The sequence below is a fragment of the Rhinolophus sinicus genome, chromosome 1 (genome assembly GCF_057876585.1).
Source record: "Rhinolophus sinicus isolate RSI-liver-muscle chromosome 1, RSI-T2T, whole genome shotgun sequence".
NCBI lineage: Eukaryota > Metazoa > Chordata > Mammalia > Chiroptera > Rhinolophidae > Rhinolophus > Rhinolophus sinicus.
Genome location: NC_142501.1, coordinates 88,407,750 through 88,427,254, shown reverse-complemented (window position 1 = coordinate 88,427,254; position 19,505 = coordinate 88,407,750). Strand labels below are relative to the sequence as shown.

Below are 19,505 nucleotides of genomic sequence, written 5' to 3'. Positions count from 1 at the left end.
TTCCTAGACATTTGATTTTTTTTTTTTGGATGCAATTGTAAATGGAATTGTTTTCTTAATTTCTTGTTCTGATAGTTTGTTATGGTGTATTTAAAAATGCAACCAATTTCTGAATATTAATTTTGTCCTGCTACTTTACTGAATTCATTTATCAGTTCTAACAGTTTTTTGGTGGAATATATATATATATATATATATATATATATATATATATATTCATGCTCTCTCTATATATATAGAGTATATATATTCCACCAAAAAACTGTTGGAATATATATATATATATATATATATATATATATATATATATATATATATGACTGTCATCTACAAATAATGCAGTTTTACTTTTCCTTTCCCATTTGGTTACCTTATTTTTTTTCTTGTCTGATTGCTGAGGCTAGGACTTCCAATACTATGTTGAATAAAAGTGATAAAAGTGAACATCCTTGTCTTGTTCCTGATCTTAAGGAAAATGCTTTTAGCTTTTCCCCATTGAGTATGATGTTAATTGTGGGTTTGTCACATATGGCCTTTATTATGTTGAAGTATGTTCCCTTTATTTCTACTTTGCTGAGAGTTTTTATGATAATTGGATGCTGGGTTTTGTCAAATGCTTTTTCTACATCTATTGATATGAGCACATGATTTTTAGCCTTAATTTTGTTTATGTGGTATATCACGTTAATTGATTTATGGATATTGAATCAATCTTGCATCCTAGGAATAAATCCCACTTGATCATTTTGATGTATTGCTGAATTCAATTTGTTATTGTTTTGTTGAAGATTTTTGCATCTGTGTTCTTTAGGGATATTGCCCTATAATATTCTTTTTTTGTAGTTTAAAAATATTAGCCTCATAAAATGAGCTTGGGAGTCTTCCCTCCTCTTCAATTTTTTGGGGAATACTTTGAGAAGAATAGATGTTAACTTTTTTTTTGAATATTTGGTAAAATTCACTTATGAAGCCACCTAGTTCAGAATTTTGTTTTTTGGGAGATTTTTGATTACTGATTTTATTTTATTAGTAGTTATCAGTCTGTTCAAATTTTCTGTTTCTTCTTGATTCAGTCTTAGAAGATTGTATGTTTCTAGGAATTGATCCATTTCTTCCAGGTTGTCCAATGTGTTGGCATATAATTATTTAAATTATTTATAGCATTTTCTTATAATTGTTTGTATCTCTGTGGTGTCAGTTGTCATTTCTAATTTTTCATTTCTAATTTTATTTATTTGGATCCTCTCTCTCTCTCTCTCTTCCTTGATGTGTCTGTTTAAAGGTTCATCTTTTTTTTTTTTTTTTTTTATCTTTTCGATGAAGTAGCTCTTGGTTTCATTGGTCTTTTGTGTTTATTTTTTAGACTATTATTTATTTCCGATCTGATCTTTATTATTTCCTTCTTTATACTCACTTTGGGCTTTGTTTGTCTTTCTTTTTCTAGTTTCTTCTATTGTAAGGTTAGATTGCTTGAGATTTTTTTTAGTTTCTTGAGGCAGGCCTGTATTGCTATGAATTTCTCTTTTAGAACTGCTTTCACTGTGTCCTCTAGATTTGGGGTTGTTTTGTTTTCATTTTCATTTGTCTCATTTATCTTTTGATTTCTTCCTTGATCTGTTGTTAACCCACTCATTGTTTGGTAGCATGTTATTTAGCCTCCATGTGTTTGTGTGTTTTTCAGTTTTCTTCTTGTAATTGATTTCTAGTTTAATACCATAATGCTTGGAGAAGATGCGTGATATGACTTCAGTCTTTTTAAATTTATTGAGATTTGTTTTGTGGCCTAACATGTGGCCTATCCTGAAAATGTTCCAAATAGAAACCAAATGGAAAGAATGCATATGCTGCTGCTTTACGATGAAATTCAATTAAGTTCATCTGGTCTAAAGTACTACTTAAGGCCGATATTTACTTGTTGATTTTCTGTCTGGATGACCTATCCATTGATGTCAATGGGGTCTTAACGTCCCTTACTATTATTGTATTGCTATTGACCTGTCCCTTTATATCTGTCAATATTTGCTTTATATATTTAGGTGCTCCTACATTGGGTGCATAAATGTTTACAAGGGTTATATCCTCTTATTGGACTGATCCCTTTATCATTATGAAAATGTCCTTCTTTGTCTCTTGTTATACCCTTTCTTTTAAAGTCTATTGGGACTGATATTTGCTATCCCAGCTTTTAAAAAAAATTTCCATTTGCATGAAATATCTTTTTCCACCCCTTTGCTTTCAGTCTGTGTGTATCTTTTAATCTGACGAGGGTCTTTTGTAGGCAGCATACGCATGGGTCTTATTTTCTTATCCATTCAGCCACCATATGTCTTTTGATTGGAGAATACATTCATTTACATTTAAAGTAATTATTAATAGTATGTGGTTACTCCTATTTTATTATTCATATTTTTTATCTTTTTTTCTTCTTTATCTTAAAGTAGTCCTTTTATCATTTTTTGTAACACTGGTTTTGTGGCCATGAACTTCTTTAGTTTTTTCTTGTATGGGAAGATCTTTAATTTCTCCTTTGATTCTAAATGATAGCCTTCTGGGTAGAGTAATATTGGTTATAGGTTCTTGCTTTATGTCACTTTGGTTGTTTGGTGCCTGCAGTATTTTTGTTGAGAAATCAGCTGACAGTCTTATGGGAGCTCCCTTGTAGGTAACTAACTGCTTTCCTTTTGCTGCTTTTTAAAATTCTCTCTTTTCTTTAAACTTTGGTGTTTTAATTATGATGTGTCTTGATGTAGGCCTCTTTGGGTTCATCTTGTTTGGGACTCCCTGTGCTTCCTCTACTTGTATGTCTATTTTCTTCACCAGGTTAGGGAAGTTTTCTGTCATTATTTCTTCAGATAGGTTTTCAGTCTCTTGCTCTCTTTTTTCTCCTTTTGGTACCCCTATAACGGGAATGTTGTTATGCTTGATTTTATCCCAGAGGTCCCTTAAACTATACTCATTTTTTTAAAGTTTTATTATTATTATTATTTTTTGAGCTTTGTTCTGGGGTGTTATTACATTACTTGAAACAGTTTGGTCTTTTTTTTTTTTTTAAAGACTTTATTGGGGAAGGGGGACAGGACTTTATTGGGGAACACTGTGTATTTCCAGGACTTCTTTTCCATGTTGTTGTCCTTTCAATCTTAGTTGTGGAGGGTGCCATTCAGCTTCAAGCTGTTGTCCTTGCAGTCTTAGTTGTGGGGGGCACAGCTCAGCTCCAGGTCCAGTTGCCATTGCTAGTTGCAGGGGGCGCAGCCCACCATCCCTTGTGGAAGTCAAACCAGCAACCTTGTGGTTGAGAGGACACGCTCCAACCAACTGAACCATCCAGGAGCTCAGCAGCAGCTCAGCTCAAGGTGCCGTGTTCAATCTTAGTTGCAGGGGGTGGAGCCCACCATCCCTTGTGGGACTCGAGGAATTGAACTGGCAACCTTGTGATTGAGAGCCCACTGGCCCATGTGGGAATTGAACCGGCAGCCTTTGGAGTTAGGAGCATGGAGCTCTAACCGCCTGAGCCACCGGGCCAGCCCCCTATCCTCATTTTTTTTTTTAATTATTTTTTCTTTTTGCTGTCCCAGTTGAGTGTTTTCTGGTACTTTGTTTTACAAATAACTGACTTGGTCCTCTAATCTGTTGATTCCCTCTAATGTATTCTTCATTTCAGTTATTGTATTCTTCATTTCTAGTGGTTCTTTTTCTATGATTTCCATCTCTTTGTGTAAGTTCTCACTGAGTCCATCTGTTCTTCTCCTAAGTTCATTGAGCATCCATATAACCAGTGTTTTTAATTCTGTATCTGGTAAATTGCTTTCCTCCATTTTGTTTAGGTCTTTTTCTGTTGTTTTATCCTGTTCTTTCTTTTGTCTCTTCATTTGGCTGTCTTCCTGTGTTCATTTCTGTGTATTAGGTAGATCTGTTACATCTCCCAGTGTTAGCAGGGTGGCCTAATGTAGTAGATGTCCTGTGGAGCCCAGTGGCACAGTCTTTCTGGTCACTTGAGCTACGGGATGCAGGTGTGTCCCTTGTCCTGGCTGTACATGCCCCTCTGTTGTAGTTGAGCCCTGATTATTGTTGGAACATACATGGTTGGGATTGACCCTCAGGCTGATTGGCTATAAGGGCTGGCTGTGACTACAGTGGCTGAGCTGTTGTGTTTGGGCTCACCCCACAGAGTGAGATTTGCTTTAGCAGGGCTCTGGTGCCTGCCAAATCCACTCTTTTGGTGTGTTGTTTATGGAGATAATTGGATGGTTCTCTGGTATGGTCTGAAACCAGCACTGGATATGTTAGTTCTGGAGCCTCTTGCGAGGGGCTCTGGTATAGGCCACGGTTTATTGTGGTGTGTGCCTGGCCTAAGGCCACCTGATAGTAGCTACAAAGTGACCTGCATTTTGTAGCTGCCTCCTGTGGGCTTGGAGGTGCCTGTGAGCAGCTATGCTGTGAACCAAGGCTGGCTGCCACAGCTGCCAGGCTAAGGGCCTCTTAGAAAGAGGTACAGGGCATGCTGAGAACAATCACTAACTGTTAGGGGGTTTTGTACTTTTAAGAAATTTTAGGAAATTCTTAAACAGGGGCCAAAGCCAGCCACTAGTGAAGACTAGCTGCTGAAAGAGGTTCACATTCCTGTATGAGTTGGGTAAGCCTGGGTCTAAGGGAATCACCAGGGAGAGGTGAGCAGTGTTAGCCAGGTCAATGGAGACACAGATGTGGCACCCAACTGCACCTGCAGGTTGTGTGAGGAGATAGCTCCACAAAGAGACTTCCATTTGTGCCTGCCAGCTGTGTGTGGGGAAACCTCAACAAAGGAACAATGGCACCTGCCAACTCTTCTGTATGGAGAGGAATGCCCCTCTAGCCCTTGCCCTGAAGCTAGTTAACTCGTTCCTTCCTGTATGACTCTGGTGCTTTTTGAGCTACTGTCCCTTTGCTGGTGTTTAGGTGAGTGTTTGTGAGCAAGTGAGTCTGTTCTCAGGCCTTTTAAGAGGACTGGCTCTATAGCATCTCTCCATCTCACCCGGTGGATTCCCTGCTGATTTTCACAGCCAGATGTTGTGGCGACTCCTCTTCTCAGGACTGGCACTCAAGGCTGGGAAGTCCAGTGTGGGGCTGGGACCCCTTGCTCCTCAGGAGGGATCTTCTAAGAAGAGATATATCTCTGAATTCTTAACCACCACATGTGGGTGTGGCAACATCCCATTTGGTGTCTGCCCCTCCTACCAGTCTTGATATGGCTTCTTCTTTGTAGCCTTTGTTATAGGAGTTCTGCTCAGCTAGTCTTCAGATGATTCTCAAGTTTTTCTATAATTTAGTTGTAATTTTGATGTGGTCATGGGAGGAGGTGAGCACAGCATTTATCTTGGCTACTTTTTATTTTTATTATTCAAGTTTACAGATGGAGAAACTGAAGCACAGAGAGTTGAAAGAAACTTGTTTAAAGTAATAAGATAGCAAGTGAAAGACATAAGACTCAAGCTTAGTAATCTTCTAGATTCCATGTTCTTCATCCATCATTTATACTGGTAGAAACCTTGTGAGGCAGAGTTGGAACCAGAAATTCAGTGTCTTAAGAGGACGTTAACATGGCAGGTGGGATGTGGGGTGATGGGAGAGGGGACTGTGATCCTTTTGGACACGTGTGAATGAGGATGACTTTCTTGGCTCAGGGCAGATCATTTGTCCTTGCCACCTGAAGTCAACACGATTTGCAGTCCTCTTTTTTCTGAGCTGTGGATCTTGGCTCAAGCATCCTTTCACTTTGATTGCCCACAGATATAATTTTTAGAAAATGTCCCTTAACTTCCAAATCTTGCTGCCAGAATATTCCTTTTGAAAGCCTTTTCTGCTATCATGAGGAATATTTCAGGCCTTATTGAGGTAAATGTTACCTCAAACAGGAGCAGTCTGTGCCAGGTTGCTAAAGATGAAAAATAAACCTGAATGACCCCACTGCATAGGCCTCGCAGGTACCTTTGAAACTAGCAGAGATTCCTAGGTTTCAAGGTTTTTCCACTTTTCCTGGAAAACTACAAATTTCAAGGTTACCTTACAGGGCATCATAAAAATACCCAGTTCCCTCAGGTGTCACCCATACCCTTTGGTGGACTCAAGGATATTACACAGAAACATTCCATGTTTCATTTACAGAACTCTGGAATCGATTATGGAGACATTTCTTCCAGAATAGCACTCCGGGAGAAACTGAAATGTAAAAGTTTTGACTGGTATCTGAAAAATGTTTATCCAGCATTGAAGCCAACCCACAACATTGTGGCCTATGGAACAGTACGTATTATGAAATAGAATTTCAGATTTAAAATGTTCGACTGTAAAAGACAATGAAACCTGAATTGCATGACTGCCAGAAAAGTGTTTCCAAAACCCTTCCTGTCCAAGATTCCTTTTCTACCCCCACCTCTTTCCTCAGCTTTTTGCCCTTGGACCCTCTTGGTTTCCTTTCATCTCTTACTCCCCAGTCCCTATCTCTTTTCCTGCTCTCTGCCTCTGGTTCCTTATTTTGCAAACTGCAGCCCTTGCTCTGACCTTCCTGATTTCTCAGCCAACCAGATGTTTGGCCTTGCCCACATGAACACGGGCATAGGTGCCCTTCTCTATATGTGCTGCGATGGTCCAAGTGGGTAGGTGATCCCAGGAAGTGGGAAATGCCTCACTTCAGCATTTGTCTGGTGCTTAGAAAATGGCTGCCAGGATCCCAAACTGCTGCTCCCTTTTGGCTGGTAATTTCCGGCATCCTTGGAGTACTGGGGAAAATGCAGGGCTTGGGGAGGTTTGAGGGCCCTCTTTCTCTGCCTCTTTCCGAGAATGTTATGTGTTTTGACCTTTCAGATTAAAAACTCACTGGATCAAAACATCTGCCTGGATCAGGGACCCATTCCAGGCAATACCCCCATCATGCATTCCTGTCATATATACAGTCCACAGGTATTTTCACAATCTTCTTTACCCCGACAGGGTAAGTCTGTTGAGGCTCAGCCCCTAGCAACCTTTGTCAGATTTAGATTCAGTGTTAGGTGATGGGAAAGCTGGAGCTGAGCATCCTGGACAATGAGTAATGATGAAACCCAAACCTGTACTTATAATTAAGCACTTCCAAGTTCATTCGGAAAGTCATGGCAAGATAGTTCCATTTCAGATACAGGGAGGCTAGATAGAAAGGCTCTGTTCTGCTGCATTCATTCTTCATGGTAATATTCTCATTGACAATAACCTTCAATCCCTTTTTCCCCTCCTCCCACTGCCTCCACCCATCCTCCCAGTACTTCTTGTATGCCCTGGAAGGTGGACAGCTGGAGCTACTGGTGGCTTCTTCTGTAGAGAAGGAAACAGCTAGAGAAGAGAGGCGCTGAATGAAGTCCCTCCCTGGGATAGAAGAGATATGGCACCAAGTGGAAGGTGTAGCCAGGGGACTTTCTTTCCTTGACAGTACTCACATCTATCGTGTTACTTTGCATGTTGCACTTATAGGAACATTTGAGAGATGCAAGATAGCATTTCCACTGCACAAATGCAAAAACAGCTTACTTGCCCAAGCTCACTGAGCAAAGCAGTGTCAGATTGAGAAATTGACAGGTTTCCTGACAACAAGCTCATAGCTGAGGCTTACAGTGACACCTTACAAAGTTCAGTTGTGTTTTTTCTTTTTCAAAGATAAGTTCCCTCATCCCTGCAAGCTATGATTCTATTGGGCTCCCTGTATGAAAGTAAGCAGGCTAGTGCTACCTCCTTATGCCTCGTCTTCTTTCTGGAATCAACTGGGGTGGGGTGGGGAGAAAGAAGGAGAAGGCACTTCTTGTTACCCAGGAAAGTTCAATGCTCCCTGTGGTGACCGAGTGTCTAGGGCACCCGAGAGCAGTCTTCATGCCCTCTATAGAGTTAAGGGCCTCTCCACGGACTGTGACCATGGCACATCCCTTTGCTCTCTTTTAGTATACCTACTACCACCTAACTGGGGAATTCTATGTGGGAGGACTGTTTTCAGAGAAAAACGTTGATGATCGCTGCCTGACAGACCCTGGCTCTGGGGAGAAGCCCACTTTAGAGCCATGTTCCAAGGCAGCCAAACACGGACTGCACATGCACTGGGATTTTAAACAGGTGAGTCACGTGCTTTTTAAAGGATAAATATATTCACATATAATCTGAGAGGTGCAGAGTTGATTTGATAGTGTTATAGAAAGATTTATTTTGTAGCAGTGTGCAGGGAAAACACTGGAAATGGAACTAGAGTGAAACACTGAGTCTGTTGACTAAGGTGGGGTGGCTAAGGGGAAGAAATATTGGAATTTGTTATAGGTTAACAGTTAAGAATTTGGGTTTAAATCCTAGTTCAGCCACCTTGAACAGTTTCATTACCCTTTCTGAGACTCAGTTTCCTCACCTATAAAATGGAGATGCTTTATAAGCCTGTTGGAAGGATTCAATGAGACAGTGCATATAAAGCATTTAGCATAGTGCTCGGCATATAGAAACTATTCAATAAATATCAGCGATTGTGATCAGTTTTATTATTAATGGTAATCAGAGTCTGGAGCACGGGGCTGAAATTTGACAGGAGTGATGCAAAAGCCCTGACTTTAACTTCAACATCCATTGACCAAGGCGAGAATCTGGCAGAATTCACGTGACATTGACGTGAGGGACTTGGCTGACCAGTCAATGTGGGAATCTACCATGTGATTGGGCTGCATTAAGCCACGTTGGCAGGAGTGTGATGGCCTGATGGAGGGAGGTAATGCTGTCTGTGAGCAGACTTCTGAGCATGTTCCTACTGTACTGGGTTCAGGAGTCATGTATTAAAAGACATGGACAATCTCACTCAAAGCTCATAACCCCTTTGAGAATCTGCTGCAAGCTATGGACTCTCCAGGAAAACATATACGTATATGCACCTATGTGCAAAGTTTTACTGACAATTTCAGAGGCATTTTGGATCCTAGATTAAATCTTTCTGAACCACGTAATACCAGTGAGGAGAAAGAGGAGACAGGAGTCCTGTCTCCCTGCTCAAAGCTCCAACTGAATGGACTACATGTAATTCTACAAAAGGCCATGCCACCTCCTACCTCTGTAGGCACTTCTGTAGGTATTGTTCCCCCTCCTCCACCTCTTTCAGGCCACGTGCAAAATGTTCTTCCAGCCTTATATATTGTCTTCTTCAAAAAGCCATCTGTGACTCCACAGGAATAGGATGGGTGATTCCTCTGTGTGTTCTCAGGGCCCCTCTCGTTGGCCTTGTCTCATTATCTTTTCTAATTACCTGCTCACTTGCTGCTTTTCATCACTAGACTGTGGGCTGGAAGAAAGGGCCTTGGTTTTCTTTGTTGTTTTCTCTCTGGCATCTAGCACAGTGCCTGGAGCATTGCAGGCACTCAAGAAATGGTTGCAGAGCAAATGAAAGATTGGCAGGCCTGGAGGTATTGGCTTGGAGAGGCGAATCTAGAGAAAACATGATGCTCTGTTCATAAGAAAGAGGAAGTAAACTTGTTCAGTGTCTTCAGGAGGGCAGAACTAAGACCAGTCACTGGAGATCAAGGAGTTTGATTTAGTATAAGGGGCAGGGGGAGGACTTTCTAACAGTCTAATGGCTTAAGCTGTTCTACAAAAAATGGATAGCCTGGCAAAGTGGTGAGCTCTCTGTCAATGGCAGTCACCAAGCAAAGCATATTTGAACATCTAGCAAATGTAGTGTAGTTAATTCGAGTTTTTGGCATCCTTAATGGTATCTTTTGTATGCTGAAAATACAATTACAGGTTTTACTTTTGTTTAAAAAAATTAATATTCAATTTATTAAAGTTATAAATTAATGAACTTTCATTATTCTTTAAACTTTTATGTTCAGCTTACAAATCTTATTTTATCTATAAATCTAGCAAGTTTTAACAATCACTTTTTTTATGGTCTAATCTGTATGACTTTTATTGCTTTTGCTTGTTGTATTATATTGGCTAGAATTTCTAGTACGACGTTGAATAAGAGTGGTGAGAGTGAACATTCTTGCCTTGTGCCCAAATGCAGGGGGAAAGCACTGAGTCTTTCACCAGTAAGTATAACATTAGCTGTAGATTTTTTGTAGATGCTCCTTATCAAATTGAAGTAATGTTCCTGTGTTTCTAACTTAAAAAAAATGTTTTATACTTAAGCAATTTATTTCCTTTAAAAAATAATTTTATTTTCAATTACAGTTGACATACAGTATTATATTAGTTTCAGATATACAACGTAGGGATTAGACATTTATATAACTTGTGAAGTGATCACCCCGATGAATCTAGAACCCATCTGACACCCTACATAGTTATTACAATATTATTGACTATATTCCTTCTGCTATACTTTACATCCCCATGACTATTTTGTAACTACCAATATGTACTTCTAAATTTCTTCCCCTTTTTTTCACCCACCCCCCAAAACCTCTCCCAGCTGGCAACCATCAAAATGTTGTCTGTATCTCTGACTTTGTTTCAGTCTTGTTTTTTCATTTGTTTTGTTCTTTAGATTCTGCATATAACTGAAATCATATGGCATTTGTCTCTCTCTGTCTGACTTACTCCATTCACTTCAATACCCTCTAAGTCCATCAATGTTGTTGCAGATTGCAAGATCTCATTCTTTTTTATGGCTGAGTGATATTCCATTGTATATATGTACCACCTCTTCTTTATCCATTCATCCATTGATGGACACCAAGTTACCTCCATATCTTGGCCATTGTAAATAATGCTTCAATGAACATATGGATGCACATGTCCCTTCAAAGTAGTATTTTGGGTTTCTTTGGATAAATAGCCAGAGATGGGATTACCGGGTCCTTTGTCTCTTGTTATAGCTTTTCTTTTTTTAAAAAATTTTATTTTATTAAATTTATTGGGGTGACAATTGTTAGTAAAATTACATAGATTTCAGGTGTACAATTCTGTATTACATCATCTATAAATCCCATTGTGTGTTCATCACCCAGAGTCAGTTCTCCTTCCATCACCATATATTCGATCCCCCTTACCCTCATCTCCCACCCCCCACCCCCCACCCCCCTTACCCTCTGGCAACCACTAAACTATTGTCTGTGTCTATGAGTTTCTGTTTCTCATTTGTTTGTCTTGTTCTTTTCTTGTTTTTGGTTTATATACCACATATCAGTGAAATCACATGGTTCTCTGCTTTTTCTGTCTGACTTATTTCGCTCAGCATTACTCTCTCAAGATCCATCCATGTTGTCACAAATGTTCCTATATCATCTTTTCTTACCGCCGAATAGTATTCCATTGTGTATATATACCACAACTTCTTTATCCATTCATCTATCGAAGGACATTTTGGTTGTTTCCATGTCTTGGCCACCGTAAACAAAGCTGCAATGAACATTGGAGCACACGTGTCTTTATCTCTAAATGTTTTCAGATTTTTTGGGTAGATACCCAGGAGAGGGATTGCTGGGTCATATGGCAATTCTATTCGTAATTTTTTGAGGAACCTCCACACTGCCTTCCATAACGGCTGCACCAGTCTGCATTCCCACCAACAGTGTATGAGGGTTCCTTTTTCTCCACAGCCTCTCCAACACTTGTTACTATTTGTCTTGTTGATGATAGCCATTCTGACTGGGGTGAAGTGATATCTCATTGTGGTTTTGATTTGCATTTCTCTGATGATTAGTGATGTTGAGCATTTTTTCATATGTCTATTTGCCATTTGTATGTCCTCTTTGGAGAAATGTCTCTTCAAGTCCTCTGCCCATTTTTCAATTGGGTTGTTTGTTTTTTTGTTGTTGAGTTGCATGAGTTCCTTGTATATTCTGGATATTAGGCCCTTATCAGAGGCACTGTTTGCAAAAATCTTCTCCCATTCAGTTGGTGACCTCTTTATTTTGTCGATGGTTTCTTTAGCTGTGCAGAAGCTTTTAAGTTTCATATAGTCCCATTCGTTTATTTTAGCTTTTACTTCCATTGCCTTTGGAGTCAAGTTCATAAAATGCTCTTTGAACCCAAGGTCCATAAGTTTAGTACCTATGTTTTCTTCTATGCAGTTTATTGTGTCAGGTCTGATGCTTAAGTCTTTGATCCATTTTGAATTAACTTTGGTACATGGTGACAAATAGCAGTCCAGTTTCATTCTTTTGCACGTGGTTATCTAATTCTCCCAGCACCATTTATTGAAGAGGCTGTCTTTGCTCCATTGTATGTTTTTAGCTTCTTTGTCAAAAATTATGTGTCCATATTTATGTGGTTTTATTTCTGGGTTCTCAATTCTATTCCATTGGTCTATGTGTCTGTTTTTCCGCCAATACCATGCTGTTTTGATTATTATAGCCCTGTAGTACAAGCCAAAGTCAGGAAGTGTGATACCTCCATTATTGTTCTTTTTTCTTAAGATTGCTTTGGCTATTCGGGGTCTTTTGTGGTTCCAAACAAATCTGATGATTTTTTGTTCTATTTCTTTAAAAAATGCCATTGGGATTTTGATGGGGATTGCCTTGAATCTGTATATTGCTTTGGGTAGTATGGCCATTTTAACTATGTTGATTCTTCCAATCCATGAGCACGGAATGTCTTTCCATTTCTTTGTGTCTTCTTCAATTTCTTTCAAAAATGTCTTATAGTTTTCAGCATATAGGTCTTTCACGTCCTTGGTTAAGTTTATTCCTAGGTATTTTATTCTTTTTGCTGCAATTGCAAAAGGAATTGTTTTTTGTATTTCTTTTTCTGAGATTTCATTGTTAGTATATAGGAAGGCAATGGAGTTTTGTGCGTTGATTTTGTAGCCAGCAACTTTACTGTATTCGTTGATTGTTTCTAATAGCTTTTTGGTGAAGTAGCCTTTCATTTAAAGTCTATTTTGTCTGGTATAAGTATTGCTACATCAGTTTTTTTTGTTGTTTTTTTTTTTAATTTCCATTTGCAAGAAACATCTTTTTTTATCCCTTTACTTTCAGTCTCTGTGTGCCTTTTGATATGAAGTGAATCTCTTCTAGGCAGCATTTGTAAGGGTCTTGTTAGCTTATCCATTCAGTCACACTATCTTTTAATTAGAGCATTTAATCCATTTACATTTAAAGTAATTGTTTATAGATATGTAGTTACTGCCATTTTATTATTCATGTTTTTAAATCTTTTTTTCCCTGTCTTTTTCTTAAAGAAATTCCTCTAATACTGGTTTTGTGGTGATGAACTCCTTTAGCTTTTTCTTGTCTGGGAAGCTCTTTATGTTTACTTTGATTCTAAATGACAGCTTTGCTGGATAGAGTAATCTTGGTTTTAGGTCCTTGCTTTTCATCACTGAATATTTTGTGCCCATCCCTTCTGGCCTGTGAAGTTCCTGTTGAGAAATCAGCTGACAGTCTTATTGGAGCTCCATTGTAGGTAACTAACTGCTTCTCTCTTGCTGCTTTTAAGATTCTCTCTTTGTCTTTAACCTTTGCCATTTTAATTATGATGTGTCTTGGTGTGGGCCTGTTTGGGTTCATCTTGTTTGGGACTCTCTGTACTTCCTGTACTTGTTATGTCTATTTCCTTCTCCATGTTAGGGACGTTTTCTGTCATTATTTCTTCAGATAGGTTTTCAATCCTTTGCTCTCTCTTTTCTCCTTCTGGTACCCCTATGATGTGAATGTTGTTATGCTTGATGTTGTCCCAGAGGTCCCTTCAATTATCCTCATTTTTATTTGGATTCTTTCTTCTTCTTCTTTTTCTTTTTCTTTTTTACTGTACTGTTTGGGTGTTTTCTGTTACATTGTCTTCCAAATCAGTGATTTGATTCTCTGCTTCATCTTATCTACTGTTGATTCCCTCTAATACATTCTTTATTTCAGTTATTGCATTCTTCATTTCTGTGTGATTCTCTTATGTTTTTCTACCTCCATTTTTATGTTCCCTGTCTCTTTGTTGAAGTTCTCCCTGAGATCACTGAGCATCCTTATAACCAGTGGGTTGAACTCTACATCTGGTAGATTGCTTGTCTCCATTTTATTTAGTTCTTTTTCTGGAGCTTTGTTGTTCTTTCATTTGACATGTTTTATTTTCTTCCCATTTTGACTGCCTCCCGTGTTTGTTTCTATGTAGTATGTAGGGCTGCTATGTCTCCCAGTCTTAGTAGGGTGACTTTATGTAGTAGGTGTCATGTGGAGCCCAGTAGCACAGTCTTCCTGGTCCCCTGAGCTGGTTGCTGCAGGTATGTCCCCTGGGTTGGTTGTGTGTGTCCTCCTGTTGTAGTTGAGCCTTGGTTGCTATTGGCACTCCAGTGGGAGGGATTGACCCTCTTGCTGATTTGTTGTGAGGATTGGCCATGACTACAGTGGAGAAACTGTTGTGCAGGGGCTGACCTGGAGTAGCATTTACTTTAGCAGGGCTCTGGTGCCTGCCCAGTTTGTCCGTTGGGTGTATCATCTACAGAGGCAGCCAGGTGGTGCTCTGGCTTTGTTGCAAGCTGGCCACAGGGCATGTCAGCTCCAGAAATTTCTGGGAAGGACCCCAGGGCAGGTCAAATTCAGCCTCAAGCCTATGCCCTGCCCAGAGCCAGCTGGCATGAGCCCCAAAGCAATCTGCAGATGGTAGCCACCCGTGCTGGGCTTGGAGATGCCTCAAGAGGCCAAGCCATGAACAGAGGCTGGCTGCTGCTAGGGCCAGGCGTGGGGCTGCTCAGCCAGAGGTACAGGTCATGCCAAGGCCAGATGCAACTTGTTTGGTGTTCTTGAACCTTTGAGCGATTTTAAGAGAGTTCACAGCATGAGCCAAGACAGGCCATTTGTATGGAAAAAAACACTGGAAGCAGCTTGGGCTGGCCCATTAGTTGGGTGGGGCAGGGTCTCAGGGAATCACCAGGGTGGAGCAAATAGTGTTAGCCAGGTTGATGGAGACTCAAATATAGTAGCCACCTGCATCTGCATGCTGGGAGGGGGAGGACCCAACAAAGAAATAATGGCTTCTCCCAGCACTTCTGTCTGGTAGAAAGCTGCCCTTCCAGCCTTCACTCTGAAGACAGATGACTCAGTTCCTCCTTGTATGTCCCTATTGCCTTTTGAGTTGCTGCCCCAGTGCTGGAGCTCAGAGCAAGTGAGTCCATCAGAGAGTAAGTCTGTGCATGGGCCCTTTAAGAGGAACGCCTGGGACTCCAGCTGCCTTCCATTTCAGTTAGACACAATCTCTGCTGGTTTTCACAGTCAGAATTCTCTTCCTGGCACTGGAGCCCTTGGCTGGGGAGCCTGGTGTGGGGCTGGGACCCCTTGCACCTCTAGAGGGAACTCCACAGCCATGATATTTCTTCCGAGTTTTAACCGCCACATGTAAGAATGGGGACCAGCCTGTTCTACATCTCTGCCCCACCTACCAGTCTTGAGGTGGCCTCTTCTGTATGTCCTTAGTTGTAGGACTTTTGCCCAGCTTCAGGAGATTCACAATGATGGTTATGTAGTTTAGTTGTAGGTTTGATGTTGTGAGAGGAGACAAGCACAGCATTTACCCATTTTGCCATCTTGACCAGACATCTCTAAGCAAACTTTTTATGACAGTATATACTGAAATCTAGTTGGAGGAGGTCATGAAGAGGATATGCGTGAAGATTGTCTGGGAGCTGAACTCTGGCTTTTGAAAAATCCAGGATATCCTGGGACCTGGGCTATCATGAGCAAATTTTTTTTTTTTTCTTATCGTGAATGTGAATTGGGTTTTGTCAAATGCTTTTTCTGTGCCAATTTATGTAATCATGTTTTTTCTTCTTCAGCTTGTTGATATGATGATTACACTGGTCAAATTTCAAATGTTGAACAGCCTTGCATACCAAGAATAAGTCACACTTAGTCATGGTGTGCTGGTATATTTTGTTAAAGATGTTTGTGTCTAAGTTCATTAGAGAACGGTCTGCAGCTAGCTCTTTTTTTTTTCCCTTTTGTACTGTCTTTGGTTTTAATACTGGCTTTTAAAATGAGTTGGGAAGTGTTTCCTCTTCCTGTTGATAAAATTTATCTTTTTGACAAAAAATTGCAGAATAGATTAATTTCTGGGAGAGGCATTGTCTGGAAGAGGTTTTCTGGAAAAGAATGACTTAAATTGGTGTTACTCCTTCTTTAAATGTTTAGTATACTTTTTCAGTAAAACCATACTAAAAAAAAAAAACCAAACAAAACAAAAACAAAAACAAACAAACAAAAAAAACCATACGGGTCTTGAGAATTCTTTTCAGGAGTTTTAAAATTATGAATTCAAAAAAAAAAATTAATGGTATACAGCTATGCAGATTATTTGTTTTGAGTTTTTATGATTATTTATACTTGTTTTGGTGGTTTATGATTTTTGAGGAATTGACTCCTTTCTTTAAGTTTATGAGTATAGAGTTATTTGTAATATTTCTTTATTTATATTGAAATATAATCAACATATAACATTATATTAGTTTCAGGTATACAACACAATATCCATAATTTATTATGTACTGCAAAATGATCACCACAGTAACGGGTTTAGTTAGAACCCATCACCACATACGCTTAACAAAAATTTTTTTTCTTATGATGAGAACTTTAAGATCTATTCTCTTAGCAACTTTAAAAGGGATTTTACATAGTAAATTCTCTTAAGCATTACACACTGTATTTATAAATTTAATACGTTAAATTTATCTTTTTAAGAATTTCAATTATCTAATTTTAAATGGAATGATTTTTAAGTTTTCTTAAATGTTCAAAAGCATTTGCAATCCAGTAATATTTCAACATAAAATAACAGATTTAATTATTAAATTACACATTTTTAAATTGGTATTTCAAGATTAATCAGTACGACAATTTTTCTTAAACATAACAAGCACTTAAAAATAGTAATACACATAGAATCTTTAACAAATACTATGTGTTTGATTCTCTTAATATCTATACTTCATTCTAAATCTCCTGGAAATTAAAGATATTACATACACTGAAGAAACAATTACGACATCCTAAACACTTTGAAGGTTGCCTTTCCAACAGAATTTGGAAGATCGCTTTCTCAGGTGGCTGAAGTTGCTGATAGAAGACAGATGGTGTCTGGGTGAGACCTGGAGCTGCAGTATATCCAGGGGGATTCTGGCTACCACTCTTATGTCTAGGCTGGATCTCTTTTTATGATCACTTGTCAAGAACTTCAAAAGTTAAAGATGGAGGCAATAATGTAGTTCATGGTGTTTCGTGATTTTAAGTCAGTTTTAAGTCAATTCCTTCTGTCTAAGCCTTTCATATCCATCTGATCTATTAGGACCACAATTCTTTCAGATATAAACATAATATTGATTGACAGTTGGGACACTTTTGTGCTCTACTTACTTTATAAACACTACTTACACATTCATTCTACTTAAAAGTTACCAAAGATATTTCTCAGAATTGAGAAGGAGGTAAGACTAGATAATACCTTTGTTTTCTTCCAATTTCATGATTAACGTTTTGAGCCAACCAGAGAAGGTTAGGACCTTCAAAGACCACAAGAGAGATATTGCCATTGGCTGAGAAGTAACTCGATTTGAGGAGACGAGGCATATTTGAGAGACCTGAGCTTGTAGATGAGGAGCAGAGTTGAGAGTAGAGATGCAGCTGAAAGTGGGGAGCATGTGGGTGAAAGTCACTGTTCAGAAGTCTTCCGGATAGAGTGATAGCTTGGGACACAAAGAGAATCTCTGGGAGAAGTAGTGAGAAGAAGGACGCCACTTGTAGTCAGCATTCAAGAAGAGGAAGAGACCTGTAAGGGGAATGCTCTCCCATGTTACTAGTGGGCATAGTTCCAGGAAGCAATTTAGCTCTCTAAAACCCTGACACTGATCAGAACCTCAAAACTAATTATGTCCCTTTTAAAGGCACATAAATTAGTGCCTTTAAATCTTAAGATATTAAATTAGGAGAACTGACTCTGGGTGGTGAACACACAATGGGATTTATAGATGATGTAATATAGAATTGTACACCTGAAATCTATGTAACTTTACTAACAATTGTCACCCCAATAAACTTTAATTAAAAAATAATTAATATCTTAATTTAAGGAATAATATAAAATGTAGGTCAAGATTCATATAGAAAATATCTTAATATTTATCATAGCAAAATACTAGGAAAAAAATTAAATGTCCAACAGTAGGGGAGATTTTTGTTCATCCCTTGAATATGATATAGTCATTCAAATTACTCTCAGAAAGTGTATTTTCAAAAAAAATAATTAATGGGGCCGGCCCAGTGGCTCAGGCTGTTGGAGCTCTGTGCTCCTAACACCAAAGGTTGCCGGTTCAATTTCCACATGGGCCAGTGGGCTCTCAACTACAAGGTTGTCGGTTCAACTCCTGCAAGGGATGGTGGGCAGCGCCCCCTGCAACTAACAACAACAACTGGACCTGGAGCTGAGCTGCACCCTCCACAACTAAGATTGAAAGGACAACAACTTAACTTGGAAAAAGTCCTGGAAATGCACTGTTTCCCAAAAAAGTCCTGTTCCCCTTCCCCAATAAAATCTTTAAAAGTAATAATAACAATTAATGAATTTGGAAAATTTATTAATTTATTAAATTAATGAAATTGGAAACTGTACAATGATGTAACATTAAATTTAAAGAACAGAATATAAAAATTACATATACAATGTTATCCCATTATAAGTGCTTCTAATTTTAAAAATATGTTTTCCAAGTTAAAAAATAACCACATATTCCTTTTGTAAAAATGAAAAAGAAAGAAAAATCCTTTAAAAACAGGCAGGCAACACCCCCTAAATAAAAGCCAAAGCAAAAATTGATAAGATCCAGGGGAATACAATGTAATAGAAATCAGAGAAGAGTGTGAAGACGATGTAAGAAACAGCCAAAGCACATGTCACTTGGAGGTGACGAGGAAATAGATAAAGGCTAGTGACTCTCTCAGGAAGGTCACAATAAATGATAATAACCAAGATTTATTGAGTCCATATTATGTACCAGGCACTGGGTCAAACAGGATCTACTTTAAGTCTTTACATACATTTTATAAGAGAAGTATTGTCATTATCTCTGCTTCACCTATGTTCACTAAAGCGCAGAGAAGTCAAGTAATATTCCCAAGGTCATACAGCATATTAAACGTTTAGGAGGCAAACACAGAATCTCATCCAGTTTGTTATTGCCTTGCTGCTTAGGACGTTTGATTCTGAAAGCAAGAAAAATACTGAATGTTGGTTTGAAAGGAAGGTAGAGTTAGGGGTGTTTCTTTTCCCTCTTTTAACGTTGGGGCATTTGGGTCTATTTAAAGTCAGGAAAAAAAGGAAGCTGCCAAGAGGGAGAAATAAACGGATGTTAGACAGCAAGCGGGTCTCTCATTATGTGCGTCCAGAATGGGGGCGCTCAGCGCACCGGGGATGCTGGCGGTAGAGGCCGAAGCTGGGCAGCTCCTCTGAGACCGTCCAGGAGCAGCGTCCGAGGTGTGCCCACGGCTTCCGGGTGAGGGGCTGCACTGACTGGAAGCGTGGTCTTCTTGACAAAGTGAAAAATAAAGGCATTTAGCGAA

General features: G+C 39.1%; 1 protein-coding gene across 1 annotated transcript in view; it reads left to right on the top strand.

Moving 5' to 3' along the window:
- GALNT8 (polypeptide N-acetylgalactosaminyltransferase 8) overlaps positions 1–19,505 on the top strand; it is a 65,786-nt gene that overhangs the window by 41,044 nt on the left and 5,237 nt on the right. The window contains exons 8-10 of the mRNA XM_019718612.3: positions 6,142–6,279; positions 6,841–6,936; positions 7,942–8,109. Coding sequence (XP_019574171.3) covers positions 6,142–6,279; positions 6,841–6,936; positions 7,942–8,109 — 402 coding nt within the window. The remainder of the gene's footprint in view (positions 1–6,141; positions 6,280–6,840; positions 6,937–7,941; positions 8,110–19,505) is intronic.